This window comes from Cnephaeus nilssonii, assembly GCF_951640355.1.
Source record: "Cnephaeus nilssonii genome assembly, chromosome: 13".
In the NCBI taxonomy this organism is placed as follows: Eukaryota; Metazoa; Chordata; class Mammalia; order Chiroptera; family Vespertilionidae; genus Cnephaeus; species Cnephaeus nilssonii.
Window position 1 is genome coordinate 4,908,083 of NC_137084.1, and position 26,419 is coordinate 4,934,501.

Genomic DNA, 26,419 nt, shown 5'->3' on the forward strand with positions numbered 1-26,419 from the left:
AACAGACAATAATAAGCTACAAAAACAGTTGCCACACCTGATAGTTAATATCTTTAATATGCAAAGAAGTTTTAAAAACTAAATTTTTCCTAATTTTTATTGATTTGAGAAACATCAACTTGTTCCAATTATTTATGCATTCGTTGGTTTTTTGGTGGTGGTGTTTTTTTTAATTTCAGAGGAAGGGAGAGGGAAAGAGAGATAGAAACATCAATGATGAGACTCATCCATCCACTGCCTCCTGCATGCCCCCTACTGGGGTTCAAGCCCACAACCTGGGTATGTGCCCTGACTAGGAACCCAAATTTGACCTCTTGGTTTATGGGTGGATGCTCAACCACTGAGCCACACCCGAGTGAGCCATTGGTTGCTTCTCGTATGTGCCCTGACTGGGGATGGAACCTGCAACCTTGGTCTATCCAGACGACATTCTAACCAACCGAGCTACCTAGCCAGGGAAAAACTAATTTTCAAAAAGACTACGAATAGGCAAGTTTCAGAAAAGCAAGCCCAAATAGCCAAAAAATGTGAAAGGGACACTGTTAGCAGGGAAATGCAAATTAAGGTGATAATGAGGATCTCTTTATATAATCATTAAAAGAGCAGAAGACAAATGTGCTGACCCTAATATGAAGGTCTTTTTTGGAAAGCATTCTGTTGTCTATTAAAATTGTACCCCTTCCTGTCTCAGTGGATGGAGCATCAGCCCGGGCACTGAAGGTTCAATTCCCAGACAAGGGTACAAACTTGGATTGCAGGTTCACCCTAGGTCAGGACTCGTGTGGAATCGATGTGTCTCTCACAATGGTGTTTCCCTCCCTCCCTGAAAAAATATCCTCAAGTGAGGATTATTTTTTTAAAAGTATATCTCTTTCAAGAAAAAGAAACCATTTCAATAAAGCAATCCCTCTCTGGGGAATCTGCCCCCAAAGCAGTGCATGTGATTATATAAGGTAATGTGTTGTCTTCTGCATTTATAGGGCACGTGCCTGGTTGTGGGCTCAATGCCTAGTAGGGGCAAGCAGGAGGCAGCCGATCAATGATTCTCATCAAATTGATGTTTCTATCTCTCCCTCTCCCTTCCTCTCTCTGAAATCAATAATGTATGTGTGTGTGTGTGTGTGTGTGTGTGTGTGTGTGTATATATATATATATATATATATATATATATATATATATATATATATATATATATATATCTTAAAAATATGTGAGTTGGCCGAAACCGGTTTGGCTCAGTGGATAGAGCGTCGGCCTGCGGACTGAAGGGTCCCAGGTTTGATTCCGGTCAAGGGCATGTACTTTGGTTGCGGGCACATCCCCAGTAGGGGGTGTGCAGGAGGCAGCTGATCGATGTTTCTCTCTCATCAATGTTTCTAACTCTCTATCCCTCTCCCTTTCTCTCTGTAAAAATCAATAAAATATATTAAAAAAAAATGTGAGTGGTTGTCAAGCCAGTGTGGCTCAGAGGTTGAGTGTCGACCTGTAAATCAGGAGGTCACCGTTTGATTCCCCGTCAGGGTACATGCCTGGGTTGTGGGCTCCATCCCCAGTGGGGGACGTGCAGGAGGCAGCTGATCAATGATTTTCTCATCCTTGATGTTTCTCTCTCTTTCTCGCTTCCTCTCTGAAATCAATAAAAACATATTAAAAAGATATATTGTTGCCCTAGCCGGTTTGGCTCAGTGGATAGAGTGTCGACCTGCTGACCAAAGGGTCCCAGGTTTGATTCTAGTCAAGGGCACATACCTCAGTTCCTCCCCAGCCTAGGCCCTGGTCAGGGCTTGTGCAGGAGGCAACTAATTTATGTGTTTTTCTCACATCGATATTTCTGTCTTTCCCTCTCTCTTCCACTCCCTCTAAACATCAATGGAAAAGTATCCTTGGGTGAGGATTAAAAAAACGAAAAGATAATGTGTGAATGGTTCAACAAATTGAAATATCAATAACCTGGAATTAGGCAGCCTTGAAAAGCCGTTAATCCATACCACCTGACCTAGAATAGAAGCCTGCCCGAGTTGCGGGCTCAATCCCTAGCAGCAGGTGTGTGTGCAGGAGGCAGCCGATCAATGATTCTCATCATTGATGATTCTGTCTCTCCCTCTTCCTCTCTGAAATCAATAAAAAACATCTTTAATAAATAAGTAAAATGTGTCACTTTGGCATAAGGATTATTTTTTAAATTATTTTTTTAATCCTCAAGTGATATTTTCCCATTGATTTTTTTAGAGAGTGGAAGAGAGAGGGAAAGACAGAAATATGGATGTGAAAGAAACATCGATCAGTTGCCCCCTGCATGGGCCTGGATCAGGGACTGGGCAGGGGAGGAGCCTACAACCAAGGTACGTGCCCTTGACTGGAATCGAACCTGGGACCCTTCAGTCTGCAGGTCAGTGCTCTATCCACTGAGCCAAACTGGCTAGGGCTGTTTTGTTTTTAAGTGAGAAAAGAAGCAGGTAAATATACCACATTACATGACTTTCTTTTTGTAAAACAAACATCTATATGTGTGTGTGTTTGCATATGACTATGCGTATAGCAAAAGCTATGGAAGGATACACAGCACACGTTATCAGTGATAATGCTGGAGCAGGAAACAGGAACCTGAAAGTTATCTACATTTTTAATGACCCAATATATTTTCACAATGTGCTTCATACTCTAAAAATGTAAGACATGCCCAGCCTGTGTTGCTCAGTGATTGAGCGTCAACCTATGAACGGGAGGAGGTCACAGTTCGATTCCAGCCAAGGGCACATGCCTGGGTTTCAGGCTCCATTTCCAGGAGGGGTCGTGTAGGAGGCAATTGATCAATGTTCATTGATGTTTCTATCTCTCTCTCCCTCTCCGTTCCTCTCTGAAATTAATAAAAAATATTTTTTAAAAAATTAAACACACCAACTATATGATCCAGTCTTTCCATTCCAAAATATTGTCGATGTAAGAATGTCCAAACCAGTATGAGAGTTTGAGTTTTATTTGAGCCGAACTGACAACATACTCGACAAAATGGGGCTCCCTTGAGGGTGGTCACACCTCTGAGGGGTCTGTGGATTACCTCTAGCATTTCAAAGGTGTGTTAACCTAAATGCACAAGATCAATGGACAGGGCTGGCTTAAGGGAAAGATAAATCTCTCATAGACCCGGGGTGTGACTGCCCACTATGACCTACCCAATTAGGAATTTATGATGAGATCACCCTGTGAGCTAGCTTTCCGTTAGATTTATTCCAGTGCCCTGTTTTGTCCATAGCATTTACCAGAGTGGATGTATATAGCCTCACACAGTCAGGTGCATGCATGTCGGTAGCCGCTCTATGTGTAACAGTCCCAAACTGGGAACGGCCCACATGTTCACCAGGTGACTAGCTAAACAAACTGGTATATCCCCATGCGGTGGAATACTACTTAGCAATAAAAAGGAAGGGCTATTAATTAATACATGGAACAACATGGATGAAACTCAAAATAATTGTGCTTAGTGAAAGAAGCCAGAGAGGAACAGGGTACATAGTGTATGATTCTATTTATATAAATTCTGCAAAATTCAAATTCATCTCTATTGACAGCAAGCAGACCAGTGGTTACTGGGGCATGGGGAGGTGAAGAGCAGGAGGTGTGTGACTACAAGGAGGCCGAGGAAGCTTTTGGGGGTGATGGAGAGTTTATCTTGATTGTGGTAACGGTTTCACGGGTGTGGTACGTAAGTGTTGAAGTCATCAAATAGTCCATTTTAATACATGCAGTTTATTGTATGCCGACTATTCCTCCAGAAAGCTGTTTTTAAAAGAAACAATAGCCCTAACTGGTTTGGCTCAGTGGATAGATCGTCGGCCTGTGGACTGAAAGGTCCCAGATTCGATTCTGGTCAAGGGCATGTACCTTGGTTTCAGGCACATCCCCAGTAGGGGGTGTGCAGGAGGCAGCTGATGGATGTTTCTCTCTCATTGATGTTTCTCTCTCTCCCTCTCCCTTCCTCTCTGTAAAAATCAATAATATATATTTAAAAAAAAATAAAAACGATAGAAGGAAGCAATTGCTGGGAAAGACCTGCCCACCCTTTCATCATCTCCACTTGAGGTCCTTATCGAGGAGAGGGTTATCTTGGCCTTTTGTTTTCGTTTTTTAAACCATTATAGGGCTTTGATTTTTGTGTGATCACTTTGAAACATTTCAACCTAATCTCTTATTACATAGGATTTGATACATACAAAAGGATGTGTGTGCCTTAGGTTAGAAACAGAGTTAAAAACGGGACACCATGAAGCTACCACCCGCCAAAGAACCAGGATGTTACCAATACCTTTTGCAAATTCCTGGGGTCCTGTCTTACCCACCCTCGCTCCCCTCACAGGGATCAGCATTTTGCATTTTGTGCCTTTTCTTCTTCTGACCTCCTAGTGGAGTTTTATCACGTGTGTCACCAAACAATACATAGTTTAGTTTTACTGTAATACTGTATGTAGTTTTATGCAATTTGTTGCTTTAATTCGGCATTACCTCTCTACGATGCACGTGTTGTTGCATTGTGTGTTAGGGTATTTTCAATCCTCCTACCAGCCCTGCAAGCAGACTTAGAGATGATACACCCAGGAAAATGGGGCTCAGCAAGCTCACCGGTCCAGGGGCCTGACCCCAGGGCTTCCTCTTCACAACACGCTCATTCCTTCCCGCGGAAAGCATGCACCAGGAGTGACCAGGTGCTGGGCGTGGCACAGAGAACGTGGCCACTTTCTGGTTGTCACCTCTCCTCTTGACCCTCACTAGGCTGGGGTATGGGCCAGCGACCTGGACACCTGGGCTGCCCACACCTCCTGCACTCACCATGGAATGGCTGAGAGGCTGATCTGACCCAGCCCGGAGGCGCCTGCCCAGGGAGGGCAATTTGACTATCACAGGACAGCCCCCTCTGACCCTGCTGTGCCACTCCAGGAATTTGTCCTAATGGACACTTGAATATGCCAGTGGTATTTGGCATATTTACTGCAGCATCGTTTTTGATTCCAAAGTAGTAGAAACAAATTCCCATCAGTGGGGATCTAATTACAGTAAATTAACACGTTATGGGAAACCTGTATAATGGAATACCACTGTCTATTAACAACAACAACAACAACAAAACACACACCACAACAACAAAAGGAGGGGGAGGCACTGATCATGGAAAGCTCTCCAGGACAGATTTTATTTTTATTTATTTATTTTAAGTATTTTTATTGATTTTTTACAGAGAGGAAGGGAGAGGGATAGAGCGTTAGAAACATCGATCAGCTGCCTCCTGCACACCCTCTACTGGAGATATGCCCGCAACCAAGGTACATGCCCTTGACCAGAATCGAACCTGGGACCCTTCAGTCCGCAGGCCAATGCTCTATCCACTGAGCCAAACCGGTTAGGGCTTTATTGATTTTTTAGAAAGAAAGTAGAGGGAGAGAGAAAGAAATGCCCTGACTGGGAATGGGACCTTTAGTCACACGGGCGTGCCCCAGGACAGCTGTTACCGGGCAGGATGCGAGCAGTGCGCAGTGTCACTGTGGAATCACGGGGGAGAATGAAGCACAGCTGACTCTTAAATATGCATAAATACTTCTAGAAGGGCTCAGAGCAAGTGGGATTTGGGTGGGAGACTTTCCATAGCATCTACTTTGTATTTTTTAAAAATACAGATAGGCAGCAAGGCTACCTATTAAAAATATATAATTTTAGTCTTTCGGCGCATATTTCCTAGCTTCCTGATCTTTCTTTGGCTTGTGGCCAGCCTTTGCTATCAGCAGGTATTTCATCAGTGTGCTAGCTTTTCCCAGACCCCCCTCTTTGGCACATTATACTCTGATAGTCCCCAGCCATCTCCCGCCCTTTTCAGACAAGGGTGGCAGCGCAGGACTGGGGAAACCTGCCACCAGGTGGTACTGTCTGCAGCGTGGTGCTGTGAGCAGATCTGTCCTCCCGGGCTCCTGAGGTCAGGAGCCGCTGCTGGGTGGGGGCTCACCTCCCACCACTGGCACTCCCCAGCTAACCCTCCACCTCCACCAAGAAAGCGAGGAAACGGAAAGTTAGGAAGCATAATCCTCTCACCCCACCATGTGGCCTATGAGTGCTCTCCAAGCAGGGGCAGCCTAACCTTTGAACTCAGGTCCTCTCCCCTCCTTTAGGGCTCAGAGAACACAGGCAAGTGTGCCCAGTGCACAGGGCTGTCTCCCGTCTGACCCCCCATTTCAGCTGAGAAACCCAGTCACTAGGAGTCAGAGCAGCTGGGCTCCGCTGGAGTGCGGACAGGGGGACATGACAGCCATGGGATGGCCTGGGGCCCCTGCCAAGGGCCCTAGGGACCGGGCTGCTGCGGGCTCTTCACATAAGCTGCCATCTACCCACCACTCATCAAATATTTCCCAACAGCCCACCCGGTGCAGAGAAGTACTTATTTAAACATTGCCTTCAATATCAGAAGGGACATCGCTGGGCCAAACTCCAGCTCTTCCCCCAGACCCAGGGCCTCCCACCCGCTGCGGTCCTGGTCCTGCCTTGCACCACCCTCCTTCGAGGCCGGCTGGCATCCTTCCTCTTGGCTTCACTTGCCCAAAGGCTCTGGTCAGAGCCTGGGGCAACAGGAGGCTCCCAGGGTAGGGAGCCCTTTAGGAGGGGAATGGGGGAGAATGACAGTGCAAAGCAGGAGGTCAGCCATGGTGGATGGATGTGCCCTCGAGGTGCAGGCTGCAGCAAGGACAGCCCCCTCATTGGGGCTGGTCCAGTTTGGGAGCGGCCCTCTGTGAGCCCAGGCCTGGCACCGAGAAGGCCCTCGGGGAATACTTGTTTAGTGGACACTGGCTAATCTTACCAAGTCCAGCCTGATGATGGTGCCCACATTCCGTAGGTCTGGCCTGACCAAGCACACGGTACCTAGGCAACAGGTGGGAGGCAGGGAGGCAGCCCCAGGCCTGGGCAGGAAATACCGGTCATGGCAGGCTGGCTCCATAGGCCTCCCCGGGGCTGGGTGGAGCAGCCCTTGGTTGGCCCCTGGCTGCCTGGTGAGCCCACACGGGCAGGGCTGCTCCAGAGGAGAGTGCCTTGTTCAGAGGCCTCCCAGCTACATGACTCCTCGGTCACACTGCGACGCTGAGGCTCATCCTGAGCAAGGGGCCCCGGAAAGACGGTGCCCGAGATGCCTTCTGGGAACACCGGCCTCCCCATCACTGATGCCTGCACCCCCATGAGGGAGCCGCCACACACTGGCGGCCTGCCCTTCCCATGGTGCACCCCAGCACCTGGTGCCACAGAAAGACGTGCTGGAGGGACGGGGGAGGAGGAGGGACGTGAGGCCGTGGGCTTAGGTCCCCGACCCACAAGGACCAGTGGAATAAAGTGAAACCAGCTTTAATACCAATATAGTTCTCTCTCTTAAATATTATGTTCCCAGGACAGGGCGCAGGGGCAGGCTCTTGGCAGGAAGGATGGAAAGGAAATGTGGAACAACATGGAATGGATCGTCCAGGGCCTGCCCCCACCCTACCCAGGGCCTCTGCCATGGGGCACTGGGACCTGGGCTGCTGGGCAGGGGAGGGGGAGGTGACAGCAGCTTCCTCTGGTCCAGTTATTGCAGGGGTGTGGGAGGGGCTCTCCTCCCCTCCGCAGCCCCCAAACTTCTCAGGATTACTTCTGCCCTTCAACCCCGCAGAGCTGGGGGCCTGGGCTCCCTCTGCCTAAATGGACTGCAGCTAAGGCATGGGGAGGGGGATGCCTCTGGCTAGGCCCGGGCCGCTCAGTAACTGCTCTGATGGCCGGTGAGGATGTAGAGGTTGCTGTGAGCCCCAGGGTTGTCGGTGGGGATGCTCTCAAGGATGATGTCTCTGGAGGGAAGAGGAGCGGAGGTGAGCCGGGCAGCAGACACGTGGGCACGGCCACCCGGCCTCAGGGGCCTCTGAATGGGAGGCCAAGCGCCATGTCCTACCTGTGGGCCCCAAGCACTCGGAAGACCCTCGTCTCATCTGTGATCTCTTGGGTCACCTGGGAAGAAAAGGGACACTGAGGCCACTCCGGCGGGTCCTCTGCTAAGGGGTGGAGACAACTGGGTCACGGGCAGCCAGGTTCGGTTCCCGAGTCCCACTCACCTCGTTGGTGTCCAGGCTGCGGCCTTGCATTCCGTGGCTCCAGAAGGCCAGCACGCTGTCCTGCAGACACACTGGGAGGGGCCGGGCTGCCGTCAGCCCTGGGCCTGCCCTGACGATGCGGGCTTCCCCAGCCAGAGGGGTCCTCGAGGACCGCACGTGACCAGGATGACCCTTAATCTTTTGCACTCGGATGTCGAGATTAAAATTACTCTTTGAATGTATCAATAATTTGAAATATAAAAAAATCCAAATAAATAAGTTTGTATGAAAAGAAACTCCAGTTTTTTATTCTACTGCCGCGCTTTGTAAAATCTGGGGTATTTAAAAAATTAAATCCCAAGTAGAATAAAGGAATCGAGAAAAAAGCAAGCGAGTGCAAAGGGTTAAGAGGGGCTAGGGGACCTGACTCCTTGTCCTGCTGCCAGCTAAAAGGCCTGGGGTACTCCAGCCCCATCCTCTGTCTGGCTCACTCACCCACAGTCTCAATGGGGAAGTCAAAAGTCAGCACAGGAGCCAGTGTGGCCGTAGGCTCGCCCAGCAGGTTGACAATCCTCACACAGCCTGCGCAGGGAGAGGGCTGGTGAGCAGGGATGGGGTGGCTCCCTTCCGGGGAGGTGACCCACTTGGCCTCCCCTGTCCGAAGCCCTAACCCCAGGGCACTCACGGTCAAAGCAGACTAGAACTGTGTCCCTGTCCACCTGGACCACCTGCTGGGCTGAGCCTGGGAGCCCCTCTGTAGGCAGAGAAGGGAGACATGAGCCACCAACCCTGCTGTGGCCCAAGAAGAGGACATGGGGGACCATCTCAGGCAGCTCTTGGCCACAGTGCCTTTCGTTCGCACAACCCGGGCAGGTGAGGGTGCCTAACCTCCCTGACAGCCGGGGGGTGGGGAGGGCGGGGCTCTGGAGCCAGGAGAACCAGGCCGTGGGACTCAGTTGCTGTGTGACCTTGAATCTCTGAGCCTCGGTCTCCTCTTCCCTAACGCAGGCATGATGATGCCAACCTTGCAGGGCCGTCGTGGGGATCAAGAATGAAATCCTGTGCGTTAGACCCTGGCTCGGAGCCTGGGACGCAGCAGGGCCTCTGTTCAGGGCACTTTCCTCCTCCTCTGCCCACTGCACTCACTCTGCCCCACGAGCGGCCCCACACCACGTGTCCTGCTTCCTAGCTCAGAATGGAGCCTCCGAGCCCAACTTGCGCGGTTTGGTCTGTGCCTGCAGCGCCTGCGGTGTTGGTCGGCTTTTTCTTAGTTGCCAAGCCCTTTGGTCTAAGGAAATCTTTTAGGGAGCCCGGCTGCAGGGAGGCGGGGAGCTCAGGGCCTCGAGGTTTCTGTGGGCGCACACACACACACACACACACACACAGCCGCCCACCCTCCTGCTCACCAGGTGGTATGAGTACATCAGGTGTCAGGCCGGCCTCCAGGGGCAGGACATGGAACAGGACACGGCAGCCAGGCCCCTCAGGGCCCTCGGCCCCCACACACACCTGCGGTAGCTCCTTCCCATCCAGGACCAGCGGCTCCAGCATCCCTGCTGGGCTGGGCAAGGGGCTGGAGAAGTTCTGGGGGCAGCAGGGGTGCTCGGGTCTTCATTTCTTCCCCCAGCCCCCCTGTCCCCTGCTGGAGGGTCCCCTCGCCCCCCCCCCCCCCGCGCCCCCCTCTCCCCCGCCCCACACCTTCAGCAGCAGGAACTTCTGTAGCGGCTCGTACCACTGCAGCAGGAGCAGGCTGGCGGGCAGGGCGGCCAGCAGGAAGGTGCTGCCCGTGTAGGGGTTCCGCACTGCAAGAGAGGCAGGCGGTGGGCACGGCTGGGCCCGCACCCACACCCCTCCCTGGTGCGTCAGCCCAGCTCTTACCCACACGACACTGCAGGCAGCCTTTGGTGTCCGGAATCTTGGTGGACAGGGCAAAGCGCCTGTAGGGGCGACAGCCAGGGCACACACCACAGGTGAGGCCCCGACAGAGCCCAACGAGGTGGGTACTCTCTTCTCTGCCTTACAGGGAGCGACTAAGGCTCAGAGAGACCGCAACTTGCTGGGAACCACAGCTGTGAAGGCACGGGAGCTGAAGCCGGCTCACGGCTCCAGCTCCCACCTCTACAGCCTGGAGTCTCTGTCCAGTCCAGGGGTTCAGATCTCAGAATTACCTCTAACTGTGAGACTTTGAGCAAGTCACTTAACCTCTCCGTTCCTCGATTTCCTCATCTGTAGAATGGGATGACGGGCCCCCCACCTCGTAGGGTCCCAGTGAGGATTCAGTGAGTAAACACAGCAGAGCCTGGCGTATCTCACGCACCCACAAAGGGCTAGCTGTTACCATCCTGTGTTACTACTTTCCCACCTCCTTCCAGTCACTGAACATGGAGAAATGAACGAAGAGACGATGCAGCTCCAGCTCCACCAGGCAGCCAGCGCTCACGCCCATCCCTGCCCCACGTGACCCGGTCATGGATGAGCCAACGGGCCCAGAGAGGAAGACTCGCAGGAAAAGGCAAACGGCCTGCCCCCGCTGTCTTAGCCGAGGCCGCGGCCCGGTGCGGCCAGTGCTGGCTCACCTGGGTGCCCGGGAAGAAGTGGGGTCCTTGCCGTGGTGATTGTCTGTCCCCTCAGCCCCCAAGGGACTTTCTGAGCCTGTTTCTTTCTCTGGGGAACAGGGCTACCCATCAGCAGTGCTGCCACCACCTCCCAGTGACCCCAGCCCTGTCTGTGCCCTCTGCCAGGATGCGGCCCCCCGAGGAAGCCAACGCCTGCCTGCCTGCCTGCCTGCCTTTCTCTGCCCTGTCCTCACGCTTCTCTCTCCCCTTGCTCCTCCCACTCTCTTGCCCAATTGGCCTCAGCAGATATTTTTGTGTTTCATTTTTTTCTCCGAGCGATTCTGGTTCTCCGCTCTTTACCTTTGAAACCGACACTGTGACTCCGTGATTTCCCAATCACACCCACCTGCCTGTGACACGGGGCGCTCCTGGGCCTGTGTCCTGTGGTCCTGGCGCGAGCCCGCTGCAGGCAGGGCATCTGCCCAGCTGTGGAGCCACTGGCCCGGCCCCCCCGCCTGGCCCACGGGCACCCACCACCACCTGGTCGTAACAACAGCTCAGCCCACAGCCCGGCCACCCGCTCGAGCCTCCACCTCGCTCTGCCAACAGCTGACTGAGGCCCCACTGGCATGTGTCAAACTCAGCGTGACACCATGGAACTCGGCTCCACCCACAGCTGATGACAGCTCCATCCTTCCCGTTGCCCGGCCAGGAACCTTGACTCCTCTCTCTCGTCCATCCACCAATTGTCAGGAAATCCCGTTGGTTCAACTTTCAAATTAAAGCCAGAATCCAACCATGCATCACTTCTTTCCCTGCTACCCCAACCCAAGCCGCCATCTCCCATCTGATGATTTCAATGGCCTCCTGACAGGCCTCCTGCTTCCAGCCTTGTCCCCTCCAGTCTATTCTCAGCACAGCAGCTGGAGCAATTCCTGAAAACCTCGGGGCGCACAGCTCGGCAGCGGCCCTCGGGCAGCTCTGAGCCAACGCCAAGGGCCTCACTGTGGCCACAGGGCCCTGCTAGGTCATCTCCCTCTGACATTCGGAGGGTCCTCCTGCCATGGTCACAGCACTGCTGCCAGCCGGACAAAGCTCAGATCCTGGGCCTGGCATCAAAGGGAGCTCTGCCACCTGCCCCCTGTGCAGCGTCCTCTCGGGCCTCTCCACCTGCCCCCCAGAGCCAAACACCTGCCACCTCCCCGCCCGACCTGCGTTCGCACTCGCTCTTCCCTCTGCCGGGAGACCTCTGTGCACTTCCAAACTCCACGAGCTCACCGGACCTCTCTGCGGCTCCCGGCCCCTCCCGGGCCCCCAACTCTAGCTCAGCTCAGTACCAGGTACTGAGTCCCAAGGACTGACTCATTTGATCCTAGTCTCCAAGCCCAGCCTAAGACCTGGCACGTACTGAGCGCTCAGCAGATGTCTGCCCCACCTCCTAAGAACCACAGCTCCCACGACCCGCAAAGCAATTTCACACCCACTACTTCCTTCTGCCGGCCAACAGGCCTGGGGTCAGGGGAGGGGAGGCCCTCACTGCACTGACAGATGAGGAAACGGGCTCAGAGAGGCAAAGTGACATGTCTGAGGTCACGGCAGGTCTGAGATCTAAGGTCCCAGTGACGAGCGAGGCCAGAGTCCAACTCTGGCTCTGCCCCTCTGCCTCCCCGCTACTCCCCTCTCCCCTGCACACCCAGGCTCCCCCGGTCCCCACCTGGGGATGATGCGCTGGGTGAGGCGGTTGGTGGGGATGGAGAGGGGAACCTGTTGCTGCAGTCGCCGCTGCTCAAATAGGCCCGGGAGGTCATGGGACCAGATGTGCGTGGATTTCCCTGCCAAGGAGGGAGGGGGGCTCAGAGCGTTGGCGGGCAGGGTGTCCCCCGCCTGCCCCACCCTCCGCCTGCTCCAGTGTGTACCTGAGAGTGACAGCAGCACATTATTCACACAGTAGAGCCAGGCGCAGCGGTGTGAGATGAGCTGCAGGCCAGAGCGACAGACGGACAGGCGGTCAGCACCTCAGCCCTCCCCCGCCCCCGGCCCTCTGCCCTCTGCAGCCAGCCGGGCCTCACCTTCTCCAGCGTGTCCTCGTGCAGTTCATGCAGGTTGAGGGTGTAGATGCCTTCCTCGGCCCCCACCACCAGGAACTGATCTACAGTTTGAGTACCGGGTCAGAGGTCAGTCAGGAGCCCTGGCCCAAGCCGGGGATTCCCTGCTCCTGCTTCCTCCCTGCCCCCACCTACCCCGGGTGCCAGGGTGAATCCAGGTGACAGCAGCATGGATCCGCAGGGGGCAGCCATTGAAGACCTTGGAGAAGCAGGCTCCCATCTGGGGGAGGCAAGAGGCTGGTAAGGAAGCACAGGGCGGCGGGCGGTGGGGCTGCAGGGCGGCGGGCGGACACTTACGTGCACCTTGGGGGTCGGGGGCAGCCCATGGCAGGATGATCTCTGGGAGGGAAGCGGAGTCAGGACCATGTGCCCCGTGGCCTCCCATCTCCCCGGTCCCTGTGGCCCCCTCACCTCAGGGTCCTCCCGGTGCTTCAGGGTGGCCCAGGCGGTGGGGAGAGGCGGGGGGCTGTCAGAGCCGGGGAGAGGTCGGGGTGGGGTTCCTGCAAGCACAGACGCAGGGTAAATTCCAGGCCCAGCCTTCCCCCCGCCCCGGACCTGCTTCCTGGTCCCCCGAGCCTGGGACTCACCTGGGGGGCTGGACAGAGGGTCCTCAGCTGGAGGCTCATGTGGGGCTGGCCCCAACGGGGCCCGCTTGATGGTTCCTATGGCATCGTCTGGAGAGTCCAGCTCCTGGGGGGAGGGTCGGGGGGCCCATCCCAGCTGTCAGCAGGTCACCTTGTAAACTGGTCCCATCCCAGCTGCACCCTGGACAGCACTGTCCCGCCCCCGCCCCAGCTTCCCTCCGCCCGCACCTGGAGTTCCAAGGCTGGCCGGATGGTCAGGCTCCTAGGCGGGCAAATCAGAGGGAAATGAGGTGTGAGCTGTGACTGGGCCCTCCTGGCTGCCCCAGGCCTCCAGGCCCCACCCTCACCTTTCCTCCAGGGCCTCCTGGACGGACTGCAGCAGGCTCCTGGCAGGGAGGGGGAGGTCAGAGTGCAGCCTTCTCTGCGGCCCCCAACCCTCTCCGGCAGCCTCCCTCTCCCTCACTCACCCACTCAGCTCCTCCTTTCCCAGCAGGGTCCACTCCTCTTCCCACTGTGGGGAAACAGAGTCAGAAAGATGGGGAGAGAGACAGAAAGGCAATGTGAGAGGGCGATCAAGAAGTTGTGGAAGAGAGAGAAGACAGATGGAAAGTGAGACAGTAATAGGCGAGAGAGAGAGAGAGAGAGAGAGAGAGAGAGAGAGAGAGAGAGAGGAAGACAATGAGAGGCAAAGACAAACAGCGGAGAATGAGACAGAGAACAGGGCAGAGAAAGACTCAGACTGTGGGAGTGACGAGATGCTGATAACGAGAGACAGCGAGGCTGCAGAGACGTGAGTCAGACAGCCAGTGACAGGCAGAGACTGAGGCAGAGATGTGCCGAAAGGGTGGGGTGGGGGCTCGGCCCTGTGTCGGGCCCACTTTTTAGAAAGGTGTGGTCACCTTGCCACGTTCCAGATGACCGTCCAGGACTTGGCCCTGGAGGGAGCCCCAGCCTCCCATGTCCCTGGGCGGGACAAACCTGCTTGGGCAGCTCTCCCAGCCCCAAGGCCAGCGATTCAAAGACCCTTTGATGAGATGCTCGCCCTCCAGCACAGCACCCAGCCCACCCCTGCACCCCCTCCCGCACAGCCAGCCCACCCCTGCACCCCCTCCAGCACAGCACCCAGCCCACCCCTGCACCCCCTCCAGCACACCCAGCCCACCCCTGCACCCCCTCCCGCACAGCACCCAGCCCACCCCTGCACCCCCTCCAGCACACCCAGCCCACCCCTGCACCCCCTCCAGCACACCCAGCCCACCCCTGCACCCCCTCCCGCACAGCACCCAGCCCACCCCTGCACCCCCTCCCGCCCGGCCAGCCTCACCGGCTCAGGCAGCGGGTCCGTTTCCTTCCTGCGTGGGGCGCCAAACTTCACCTGGTGAACTGGGGTGCCCAGTGTACAGAGATTAGGGGGGAATGAAGACTCAGGACTTACCCTCACACCCATAACAAATCCACTCACACACACAGCCCCCCAGAAAATCCACACACAGCCCCCCAGAAAATCCACACACACAGCCCCCCACCAAATCCACACACACAGCCCCCCACCAAATCCACACACACAGCCCCACACCAAATCCACATACAGCCCCCAGAAAATCCACACACAGCCCCCCACTAAATCCACACACAGCCCCCCACTAAATCCACTCACACAGCCAGCTCCCCAGAAAATCCACACACAGCCCCCCACTAAATCCACACACACAGCCCCCCAGAAAATCCACACACACAGCCCCCCACTAAATCCACTCACACAGCCCCCCACTAAATCCACACACAGCCCCCCAGAAAATCCACACACAGCCCCCCAGAAAATCCACACATGCAGCCCCCCACTAAATCCACTCACACAGCCAGCTCCCCAGAAAATCCACACACAGCCCCCAGAAAATCCACACACAGCCCCCCACTAAATCCACACACAGCCCCCCACTAAATCCACTCACACAGCCCCCCAGAAAATCCACACACAGCCCCCCACTAAATCCACACACACAGCCCCCCACCAAATCCACACACACAGCCCCCCACTAAATCCACTCACACAGCCCCCCACTAAATCCACACACAGCCCCCCACTAAATCCACACACAGCCCTCCACCAAATCCACTCACACAGCCCCCCAGAAAATCCACACACAGCCCCCCACTAAATCCACTCACACAGCCCCCCAGAAAATCCACACACAGCCCCCAAGAAAATCCACACACAGCCCCCCAGAAAAATCCACTCACACAGCCCCCCAGAAAATCCACTCACACAGCCCCCCACTAAATCCACACACAGCCCTCCACCAAATCCACTCACACAGCCCCCCGCTAAATCCACACACAGCCCTCCACCAAATCCACTCACACAGCCCCCCGCTAAATCCACACACAGCCCTCCACCAAATCCACTCACACAGCCCCCCACTAAATCCACACACAGCCCTCCACCAAATCCACTCACACAGCCCCCACTAAATCCACACACAGCCCCCCAGAAAATCCACACACAGCCCCCCAGAAAATCCACACACAGCCCCCCAGAAAATCCACACACAGCCCAGAAAATCCATACACACACAGCCCCCCAGAAAATCCACTCACACAGCCCCCCAGAAAATCCACACACAGCCCCCCAGAAAATCCACTCACACAGCCCCCGCCCCCCTCTCCGGCTTACACTGGATCTCTGAGGGGGTCCTCTCCGCCTGGCCGTGCTGACCCCGGGAGTGAATGGTGTCTGGAAACATGTCGTAAGTCTAAGAAAGAACACAAAACAGTGGACACACGCCCAGCACTCCCCTCACACCACCGCCATGTGCTTACACACAAACCCTGAGACGATCATGAGATTAAATGGCACCTTCACTTCATAATCGAGAAAACCAGCACACAGAAGCCAATAACTGGCCAAAGGCACACAGAAAGCAGATGGCCGAGCGAGGGTCATGGTCAGCCTGGGTCAAGGGCAGGAACCTGGCTCAGGGAAGATTCCCAATGGGTGGCTCACCTGGAGGGGAGCTCCTTGTGCTGGAAATATTCAAGTTAAAGGGACCCTGACCTATATCACCTTTGCACTCCCTACAACCAGGCCAGGCCAAGACTCAATTCCCCAGCTCCACTCACCTCCAGATCACAGTCCTCTGGGGAGAGGGCGCCCAGCTGGGGGTCATTGGCCTTGTCCAACAGCTGTGTGAGGAGAGCCCGAGGGAGCTGTTGCGTTGTGAACGGGTGCTGGAGGATTGAGGAGGGCTCGGGTTGGTCTCTGGCCCCCGGCCCCTGCTTTCAAGCATTGAGCCCCGGCCCCCACCCCCTGCCTCCCACCTGTAGAAGCTTCTCTGCTGTTGGCCTCTTCTTGGGGTTCTTGGTCAAGGCCAGCTTGAGGAAGTGGTGGAAATTCTGAGTCCTAGTGGACACAAGAGCCCCCAGACCCAGGTCAGCCCTCATGCAGGGCATCCTGCCAACTGCCCCCGCTGCCACTCCAGAGGAGTCTGCCGGGCCTGCCCGGGAAAGGCCAGCCCGAGGCCAGGGGCAGCCGGCCTGAGCAATACTGCTGTTGCGACATGGAAGCTCCTCCATCAACAACCACTGTCCACACCAGCCATGGCCCCGAGATGCGGCCCAGGCCCCTCCCACGGATGGTCTGCAGAATACCAGCGGGCAGGGCTCTTGAGGCCGCGCCCTGGGAGTTGGCAGATGGCTCCTCTACTCCCCTGAGGACTGACTGAAAAGGGGGACCCAGCAAGGAACATGGGCCTCACCAGCGAGTCTTGTCCCTCAGCTTGGGCGGCTGGAAGCTGCTCTTGGACATGAGCATCAAGGCCCTATGGAGAGCAAAAGGTCAGGAGCCGAGGGTCAACAGGGCCCTAGGGGTCAGGCAAGGGGCAAGTGTTCAGCTGACCTCATGGGGTGCAGATGGAATAGAGGGGGCTGCAGCTCGCCCAGCTCAATGGCTGTGATGCCCAGGGCCCAGACGTCACACAGCTCATTGTAGCCACCTTTGCGCTCCACAGCGGCCACCTCCGGGGCCATCCTAGAGGTGGGGTCACAGATGGGATGGCTGGGTACCCCACCTGTGGCCCCTATCCCCTCAGCCGGAGATGCAGCCTCACCAGTATGGAGTCCCAATGAAAGATCTCCTCTTGGCCACAGATGCCGTCAGCTCGCCTGATACCCCAAAGTCAGCTGCAGGGAGAGAGCTACTCGAACCCGCCCTCTGGCTGCCACACCCCACCCACCTCCGAGGCTCAGACTCAGGATGCACCTGGCGGGTTGGGTTCAGACAACAGGCAGACCAAGTTCAGCTACAACTGCCAAGGCCAGGGCCCCCTCCTGGGAAGGCCAACCATCTTCAATCTCTGACCAAGTGCCAGGCCAGACGTTGGACTCCATACAGACCCAACCACATTCAACTTGTAGTAGGAAGGGAGGACTCTTCTGCTTTCCTCAATGGGGAAATTGAGGCCCAAGCTGTGAAGTGACTTGCCCAAGGACACCCAGCACTTGAATGCAAACTCTAAGACTTCCAGGAGCTCCCACAGAACCCTCACCCTGACTGTGTCCCCCGGGTACTGACCCAGCTTGACATCTCCCTGGAGGGTGAGGAGAAGGTTGGCGCCCTGTAGGAATGGAGACGAGAGAATCCCATCTGGAGCTCTGGAGAGCCTCCTCCTCCTCCCCCCTCCCCCGATGCCCAAGGCCACACTCCCCTACCTTGATATCCCTGTGGATCTTCCCTTGAGAATGCAAGTGGTGCAGCCCCTGGGGACAAAGAAGAGCCCCTGAGAGCAGCTACCCAGCAACATCCCACCTTTCCTGAACCCTCTCTGAGGACTGGGCCCCCCACCCAAGCCGCTTCCTCCTCCCCTCTCCCCAAACAGGAAGTGACTGCGCCAAGAGGGAAATGGGCTGCTTCCGGCAACAGGGCTGGGGCCCCTTCTCCCAGGACCCACAGCCCCTCAGGCCAGCCCTGCCTGGGGCACTCCACCCCCACACTGGCCAGCTGGGCTCCCTGCCCGCGGCTCCTGGGCGTTGGGGCTGTGAGCAGCCTTATGGGCCTAGCTACCTTCAGTGCCTCTCGGCAGACGTAGGCAATCTGCCGTTCCTCCAGGGGCCCAGTGGCTGAAATGGAAGGGGTAGGCGCTAGCATGGAGGTCTGGGGGATACGCTGACCCTCCCAGGCCACCCCCCAACAAGGAAGCCACAGGCGGTCTGGGTACCAAACCCAGGAAAGACAGTATTTCTCTCAAGGTCACACAGCCAGTGGGGACCAGCCTTGGGCCCCAGGTCTCCCCTCCGGCCACATGTTGGGGTTGAGGGTGGGAGGCAGACGGTGGAAGAGAAGCAGCAGCCTGTGGCCCTCTGGGGCCCGGAGTCCCGGGCTCACCATGGTAAATCTCCTGCAGGGACCCCCCTCCGCAGAACTCCATGCAGATCCACAAGCGGTCGTTCCTGGGGGAACACAGCGCCGGGGTGGGCACATGGCAGGGCCACATGGGCTGCCGGGGTGGGCAGGGGGAAGCAGCCTCACCTGAGATAGCTGCCAATGTAGGCCACCACATTGGGGTGGTGGCACTCACGCAGGATAGTGATTTCCTGCTGGAGGGAGCTGATGTCGTCCCCTGGGGAGCACAGGGCATTGTGGGTGGGGGGAGAAGCTCAGAGGGAGCGCCCTAACTCCGCGCGCTCATCTTCAAAGGACCGCTGCGCTCCGCCTCCCTCCAGGCCAGCCCGGTGCCGGGGACAGCACCTCCCGGGTTCGCCTCTCAGGGGGGCTCCGAAGTGTCAACTCTCCGCCCCTCGCGCCGGCCGCCGGGCTCTCTGCCCTGCCTCCCGCGCGGAGGCCCCGGCCCCGGGCCCTCACCTGGGTCGAGCTTGACTATCTTGACCGCGGCCAGTTCGGACGTGACGGCGTCGCGGGCCTAATGGGACGGAGTGGGAGCAGCGGGATGAGGAGGGGGCGGGGCTGGGCTGGATCCCGCGCGGGGCGCGGAGCGGGCTACCTCCTCGCCGCTCCCCCGCCAGCCCCGCCGCCCCGCCGCCCGGCGCACCTTGTAGACGTCGCCGTAGGTCCCGGACCCCACGCGCTGCAGCAGCTCGAAGCGGTCCCGCGGATCCTGCAGCGACACGTCCCGCAGCAGCGCCATGGCCCGGCGCCGGCGGGCCGGCGGGCGGGAGGACGCGAGCTGCGGAGCCGGAGCCGGAGCCGGCGCGGGGCGGCGCGGGGCGGGGCGGGGCGGGGCGGGCGCCGGTGGCTCGGAGGCCGCTGGGGCGGGGCCGGGGCCTGGGGCGGGGACAGGCGGGGATGCCCCGCCGCCCGGCCGGGAGGAGGCGCCCGCGGGACGGGCCCTCGGCAGGAAGGGGAAGCCCCGGAGCCCCGCGGAGCCGCCGGGCCGAGGTCTGGAGCCCGCCGCCGGCCCCCGAGTCCTACCGGAGGCGAGCCCGAAGGCAGAGGCAAGAGGGCACTCCACTCCCACCCCAAGTTCCCAAATGAACAGACATGTACTTTTTTTTTAACAAAATGTATTCATCTTCCTTGGAACTGAAAAATAAATCTATGTACAAAACGGAGATCAGGCTCCCCTCGCCCACTGGCGAGCCCCCCGAGACGGCGGGACCCGGGGAGGGAGCCCAGAGGGTCGGGAGAGGTCTGTCCGCTCTGATCTGGAGCCAGGTGGTCAGGAAGGGGGCGGAGCTCAGGGTTCACACAGGCTGGAGGAGTTTCGTACCCCGGACTCGTGGGATAGGGCGGGGAGGAAGCTGGGATTTCCACGTTCTGGAAGCGCCCCTTTTTAATTCTTTGGGTTGGGGGGCTTGGGTTCCCAGGGGATATGATTCTGAGGTGCGGAAATGCTCTCCGAGCCGGGTCATAGGTCCCGGGCTGGAGGCGGGTGAAACCTCAGCCCCAGGGCTGAGACCAGAGCGGCACTGGTCAGGCTGCGGCTGGAACCTCGGTCCGAGTTGGGGCCCGAGTCCCCGGGGCTGGGCCTTTATGGGGCCCCGGCGAAGCTTCCATCGCCAGCTGGGAGGCTGGGCACGGGTTCTACGTTCCAAGGCCGAGCGCGGGGTAGAGTCTGACTCCGGGTCCGGACCGAGCCTCGGTTCCGGGTAGGGGTGGGGCCCGGAGCCGGGCCTGGGCCCCATTGGCTGGGGCGGGAGCTGGGCGGAGCCTCGGTGGGGACCGAGGCCAGGCTCCCGCGGGCTGGCGGGGAGTCCGGGGCGCCGCTCAGAGGCCCTTGCGCTGCCGCTTAAGGAAGGAGAGCGTGTAGTCGCTGGGCGTGGACACCTTCTGCTTCTTCATCTGCACTTGCGACTGCGCGGTGAGCTGCAGCTTGATGGCGCTCGAGTTGATCTTGGTGGCCACCAGCAGCTCCTTCATGCCCTTCATCTTCTCGCTCTGGAAAGTGAGCACCGGACCCTCCGGTGGCGGCGACGCGGCCGGCGCCGGCGCTGGAGCCGTGCTGCCGCCTTCAGGGCCGCGGGCACTGTTCAGGACCGCTCCGGGGGGCTTCCGGGGGGGTCCTGGTGCCAAGCCCTGCCCCGCGCCCGGGCCCGGGCCCTTGTCCAGCGCCGGCTTCTTGGGCGGCGGGGGCTCCTCGGGCTTGGACTCCCGCCGAGGGCCTCGCCGCCGGCCTTCCCGGGCTTCCTCGCCCCAGGGCTCCTCGGCCTCAGCTGCCTCGGACTCCCGGCTCACTATCCGCACCTTCTGCCGCACCTGGCCGGATAGGGAGAGCCAGCTGAGGGCAAGGCTGCAACCCAGTGGCTGGATCCCCAGGACCCCGCCTCGGACAGCAGGTTGAGGCCTGTCTCATGCAGCCAGAGGATGAGCAGATGCCCTTCAGGGCCGCCCAGCTCTGGCTGCCCTGTAGCTGCTGTCACCACCCGCCCTCCTCAGACCCCTGCGCAGCTGCCCCTCACCTGTCCTTCGAAGCGCCCTAGGGACTGCACAAGGAAGGTGGCCCAGCCCACGTGCAGCACCGGCGTGGGGCTACCTTCCTCCCATTTGCAGATGCCATCGTAGAACCGAAGCAGATGCGCGAAGCACTCTGGGTCCTGGAGGGCAGACCCCTGGCTCTGGGTGCCCTGGGCAAGGGGGAAAGGAGGGCACAGATCAGAACTCCTTTATCAGAGGGCTAGGCCAAGCCGCTCATCTAAGCAGAGCCCTGGCTCCGTAAGAGTGGGCATAGGGGGGAATTCTCAGAACCGCCTTCCTTTTATAGAACCAGTTCTTAGCCAGGACTCGGAGAAAAGAGGGAACCGTCCCTTACCTCCATCCCACCCGCCTCAACTGAATAAGAAGTCTTGGCCAAGAAAGAGAAGGGCTTTACCCCATTTACCGGAAGGAATAAGGTAGAAACCCCTGAAATACCCTCAGCTCCCCCAAACCCTGGCCGCTCTGTGTGCTGGGCCACCGTCCTCACTCAGTCCCCGCCGTGGGCAGCAGTCCGTGTCCTCTGACTCGGAGCCCTGACCAGGAGGGAAGGGGGCACAGGGGGAGCCCTTCACCTGGGTCTGCTCCCCTGGCCGCTCCTCGCCAGCCTCCAGCAGGCTGGCCGCCTCCTTCAGCAGGTTGGGGATGACGTCATTGGCTACTTCAAAGAACTCCTTGTAGATTTCCTCGTCTTCCCGGCAGTAGTTGTAGCTGTGAGAGCAGGAGGGCACCGTGGGGCCTCGACCATGCTGGGAACCCCCAGGGACCTGGTGGGGGATGGAGCCCAGGTTTCCTTTCCTTTGATCATCTAGGGACTGGGTGAGTGGTTGGGGTCCTCACCCCAAAATCATGCTGTCTGTACCAGCCCAGAGCCAGAGTGAGGAGGGGGGCATGGGGCAGGGGGGGCAGGGTTTACTGCTGGATGATGGTGGTTGGCAGTCAGGAGGAGAGGGGAGGGAGAGAAAGGCGTGAGGCTCTCATCAGGGATCCCTGCCTCCTGGGTGATGGTAGCCTTGGCTGCCCAGACTAGAGGAAAGGATGGGGCTTGGGACCCAGGCCTCACTCCTGGGTAAGTATGATTGGAAATTGGGTGAAAGAGGAAGGAAGGATGGACTAAGGCCCTAGTGGGAGGCGTGGGGGGTGAAGGATCCTCACTCCTGGATGACAGTGGCCGTGTCGGCCCAGGCCTGCAGGGCTTCACGAACATTGCGGTTGCGACAGTGGTAGCCAGCCAGGTACATGTAGGGGTAGATGTGCTCATCCCGGTAGTAAGTCTTGGCTGAGGCAATGCCCTAGGGATAGAGCAGAGGGCCCTCAGGGAGGCAGCCCCCAGCCGTACCGTTTGGCAGGAATGTCCCATCAGATCACACCCAGAATGCGAAATAGGCAAGATCCCAGAGTCCCATCTCCAGTTCCACCTCTCCCCGCTGCCATCCGCTCTACCAGTTGCTCCGCCCATGGCTGCAGGGCTGCTTGGTGAGGCCTGGGCCCGAATGCAGAACAAGGCCTAGGGAAGGGGAGGGGTCTGTCCTCCAAGCTCGGGGCATGTCCCTTTCCCACACACTCCTACACAAACACCAAAGCCTTCCAAGCCCAGCCCAATGTCCCTTCTACCTCCACTCGCACCAAGTTAACACCCTCTCCTCAGTGCTCCCACATTTGACATCTGTTGTACGCCAGGAGGGACCATGTGAGGCAGACAGCACTGAATATGTACATAGTAAACACAAAATGGGTGGTAACTCCCAATACACACCAAGTTCTTCTCTCATGTGCCCCCTCCCAGTTCCCAGGGAGAAGGGAACCCCAGCCACTATTGGTTCTCCCTTCTGTGCCCTCCTGGGAAATCCCCACCTTGTGGTAAAGGGTGAGTGGGTCTGGCCGGCCAGGGGTGGGCTCCAGCTCCTCCAGATCTGCCAGGTTCCCCAGCGCCATGGGGTACCTAGGAAAAGTCCATGAGTCCAGGCTGCCACCTAGCCACCCGGCCCCGAAGGCCCAGCCTGGCCACGTCCCCCTACTGACCTCTCCAGATGTCCCAGGTCATAGAGCAGCCAGAGCAGTTTCTAGAGGCCAAAAGAGAGAAATAAGAGCTGGGGTAGGGGGCTGGGGGGGAGGGGGGTTGAGAAGTCCTCAGTCTACCAGGCAAAGTGGGGTCCAACACCAGCAGGGATCTCCCACTAGATAGGAAGGGCCAGAGTTTAGAAACCAGCCCCTTACTGGAGTCCAAGTCCTTTCATGTCTTAACACCACTCTCCCCAGAGCCCAGGGAAAGACTGGGCCAGGAATTGTTAACCATGTTGCAAAAGGGGAAGTTGAGCCCCAGCCAGTTTCGCTCAGTGGATAGAGCATCGGCCGATGGACTGAAGGGTCTCGGGTTCAATTCCAGTCAAGGGCACGTACCTCGGTTGCAGACTCACTCCCTGGCCCTGATCAAGGTGAGTAAGGGAGGCAACCAATCATGTGTCTCTTGCACATCAATGTTTCTCTCTGTCCCTCCCCCACCCTTCCACTCTCTCTAAAAATCAATGGAAAAATATCCTCATGTGAGGATTAACCAAAATAAAGGGGGAGGAAAAGTGCCCCTGCCAGGGCCCCACGGCCACACCTCACCTGCTGCAGCTGCCCAGGGTCCCACAGGCACATACCTGTTGCAGCTGCAGCAGCTCCAGGGAGTCCGTGTGCAGGTCAATGGAAGGGTTGATGGCGCACACCATGAATGCCACCTCCATCTTGCGGTCACAGCGCATGTATGATCCTTTCAGGTACAGCCAGCTCTTGGGAGAGGACAAGACAAGATGGCTCATGATGACCCACCTGTGCCTGCTCCAGGGAATGACAGCCAGGAAGGGAGCTATTCTGTGTCCCCTTCCTGACATGTTCAGGTGGTGATAGGGAGAGGGGAGTGGGCTCAGGAAAGCACAGCCCCTTGGGTGGCTCGGGCTGGGCGTGTGAAGGGAGCAGGGGGAGGAGGCAATACCCGCTCAGCCACACCCGCGTTGACTGTCTGGCCCCTTCGGTCCTCATTGCCCTTGCCATGCCAGGTGACCTCAGCTGTCTGCTCTCCATTGGGCCCAAACACAACCCAGGCGTGGTCCTCAGACAGGGCCAGGTGGACATCCCGGAGACCCAGGGCCTGGCAGGCCCCCACCACCGCAAAGGCCACACCGGAGCTGTCCAGTTTGGTGCCTATGGAGCGGGAGGTAACGAAAGAGGATTCTCTGAGCTCTGGCCCGGAGGAAGGGGGCTAGGCAGGGATTGGCCAAGTTCCCTCCCACCCTCACCTCCCAGCCGGTGCCCAAACCTCAGACCCTCCTCCATCACTCCTCTATCCCCTTCCTCTTATTGTTCCAAGCCTCTCCCTCCCCGTTTACATCGCCCAGCAACAGACCTTCTTGGATCTTCCCAGTTCCACCCAGCCTTGGACCCTGTCACTTCTCTTTCTCTGAAACCACGTTATATGTTTAGGTTAAAGAATTTCCTCGTTTTATTGTGCCTACCAGGTGATAACAGAATAGGCAAAAACAGGACCAAGAGACTAAGTCCTCTTTTTTCACACACCCACTGGCAACTCCTAATTTATCTCTACACTCTTTTCCTGCTAAGCTCAGAAGCAGCCTCTGATTCCTTCTCCATATGGCACTCCAGGACAGGATTGCTAGTCAACTGGGCTTGAGCAAAGAAAGATCTTTGCAAACCCTGAGCCTTAAGCCATCACTTTCATAGACATTTCATTTAGTCGTCTCAAATGCAGCCAGATTTTGGCTCCTCATCCCCCAATCTGCTGCTGCCCTCTGTGCCTCAGGCTGGGCTGTAGGACTCCCAGAGTTGCTCAATGGCAGGGATGGGGGTGCTGAGGGGACAAAGGGTGGTTAATGGATTTGGAGCCAAGTGATTGGGGTCTAGTCCTAGTCTTGCCACTTGGTGTGACTTTAGCACCTCACGTCCCCTCTCTGGGCTTCAGTTCCCTAACTGCAAAGGGGGGGTTAACACCTGCCCCACCTCATGAGGCTTATAGGTCTCAAAAGGGCTCTGTAAACCATGTATTGTGAAGAGGTAGGCCAAGCTGTCAGATGGGGCAGGATTCTTGCCCCCTGCCACCTGCGGGGCTCCAACCTGTGATGAAGCTGAAGAGGGATTGGATATGGGCCCGATCCTTGAAGTAGGAGCGGCTAAGGCTGTTCCAGATGACATCGGAGACCTTTTTCACCAGCTCTCGGCTGGAGACGCCCCCCTCTCGGGGGTACAGAGACAGGTCGACTGCACCTCGGATCTGGGCGGTGAAGCGAGCATAGAGCGCAGCGATGATGGACAGGTCAGCAACTGGGAAGTAGGTGAGGCCGCCGGGAGGGTCGGGCGCGGGGCTGGGCTGGAAGGTGAGCTCGGGCACGTTGGTGGGGATGACGCGGTTGACAGCTAGGAAATGTTCCACGAAGCCCAGGACCAAGGAGAGGAGCACCAGGTCCGGCTCCTCTCGGCCCAGCTCGGCTGCGAACAGGCGCACCACGTCGTCGATCGAGCGTAGCGGGAACAGCGTCTTCTGGGCGGCCTTCAGCCCCATGGCGGCAGGCCTCGGCCTGCGGGCGAGCCGGGAGAGGGAGTCGGCGGGCTCGGCCAGGGAGCCCCTGCCCAGGCTCCTCTAAGGTTCCAACCCCCCCTCCCGCCACACACACACACACTCACACACAATCCCTTGCCCCCCGCCCCCTTCACCCTCCGCTCCTCTGCTCTCGCGTTGATGAGACCCCCTCAGCCAAGGCTGTAGGGCCTCCTCGTCCCCCACAACCCCAGTAGCCCCGGCCCCGATGGGGGTGCGCCCCTAGAACCCCGCTGAGGACCGCCAATGGCCGCCCCAGTCCCTCTCTGCAGCCGTACCCCGGGGCCCTAGAGTCCCTCCGAAAGGCACCCCCTGGCCAAGCCCCCAAATCCCAAGAAGAGTCCTGGCTGCAGTCCCCCGCGCCCACCTCCGCGCTTACATCCCACACAAGGCACCGCGGCGCCCGCCGCCTGGAGCCTGCTGGGAAATGGAGTTCCGCCCTCGGCCGCACTGCCTGCCGGGAAGTGGGATCCGGGCCCTCTCCCACCCCTGCCGAGCCCTGAAATGGTGGCCAGCTGCGCCGGTCCACTGGGGCTTATGGGAGTGGTAGTCGCTGCTCCGGGTGCCCCGTGC

The 26,419-nt window shown here is 58.0% G+C and overlaps 2 protein-coding genes across 3 annotated transcripts; both read right to left on the bottom strand.

Moving 5' to 3' along the window:
• Positions 1-4,077: 4,077 nt before the first annotated feature.
• On the bottom strand, positions 4,078-19,547 carry MAP4K2 (mitogen-activated protein kinase kinase kinase kinase 2). Its single transcript, XM_079788669.1, has 32 exons — positions 19,373-19,547; positions 19,186-19,243; positions 18,853-18,943; positions 18,709-18,773; positions 18,388-18,443; positions 18,036-18,083; positions 17,899-17,941; positions 17,435-17,507; positions 17,224-17,355; positions 17,084-17,146; positions 16,647-16,728; positions 16,449-16,556; positions 16,003-16,081; positions 14,653-14,711; positions 13,796-13,839; positions 13,676-13,714; positions 13,557-13,590; positions 13,332-13,434; positions 13,156-13,244; positions 13,042-13,083; positions 12,880-12,964; positions 12,709-12,788; positions 12,556-12,616; positions 12,354-12,471; positions 9,963-10,021; positions 9,783-9,886; positions 9,491-9,668; positions 8,770-8,838; positions 8,580-8,666; positions 8,106-8,176; positions 7,946-8,001; positions 4,078-7,844 (listed from the first exon to the last, which is right to left on the bottom strand). Exons 1-32 carry the CDS (start codon positions 19,466-19,468, stop codon positions 7,757-7,759), a joined length of 2,460 nt encoding a protein of 819 aa, XP_079644795.1. The 5' UTR covers positions 19,469-19,547; the 3' UTR covers positions 4,078-7,756.
• A 314-nt stretch (positions 19,548-19,861) lies between these two features.
• MEN1 (menin 1) lies at positions 19,862-26,399 on the bottom strand. Of its 2 annotated transcripts, none has more exons than XM_079789295.1 (10): positions 26,226-26,399; positions 25,366-25,826; positions 24,230-24,438; positions 23,898-24,026; positions 23,275-23,315; positions 23,107-23,194; positions 22,408-22,544; positions 21,828-21,963; positions 21,240-21,404; positions 19,862-21,036 (listed from the first exon to the last, which is right to left on the bottom strand). In XM_079789295.1, coding segments are annotated over exons 1-10 (1,857 nt in total). In that variant the 5' UTR covers positions 26,228-26,399; the 3' UTR covers positions 19,862-20,547. The 2 variants fall into 2 exon arrangements, with proteins under 2 accessions (XP_079645421.1, XP_079645422.1); XM_079789296.1 differs by having other exon boundaries at positions 26,214-26,399.
• Positions 26,400-26,419: the final 20 nt, after the last annotated feature.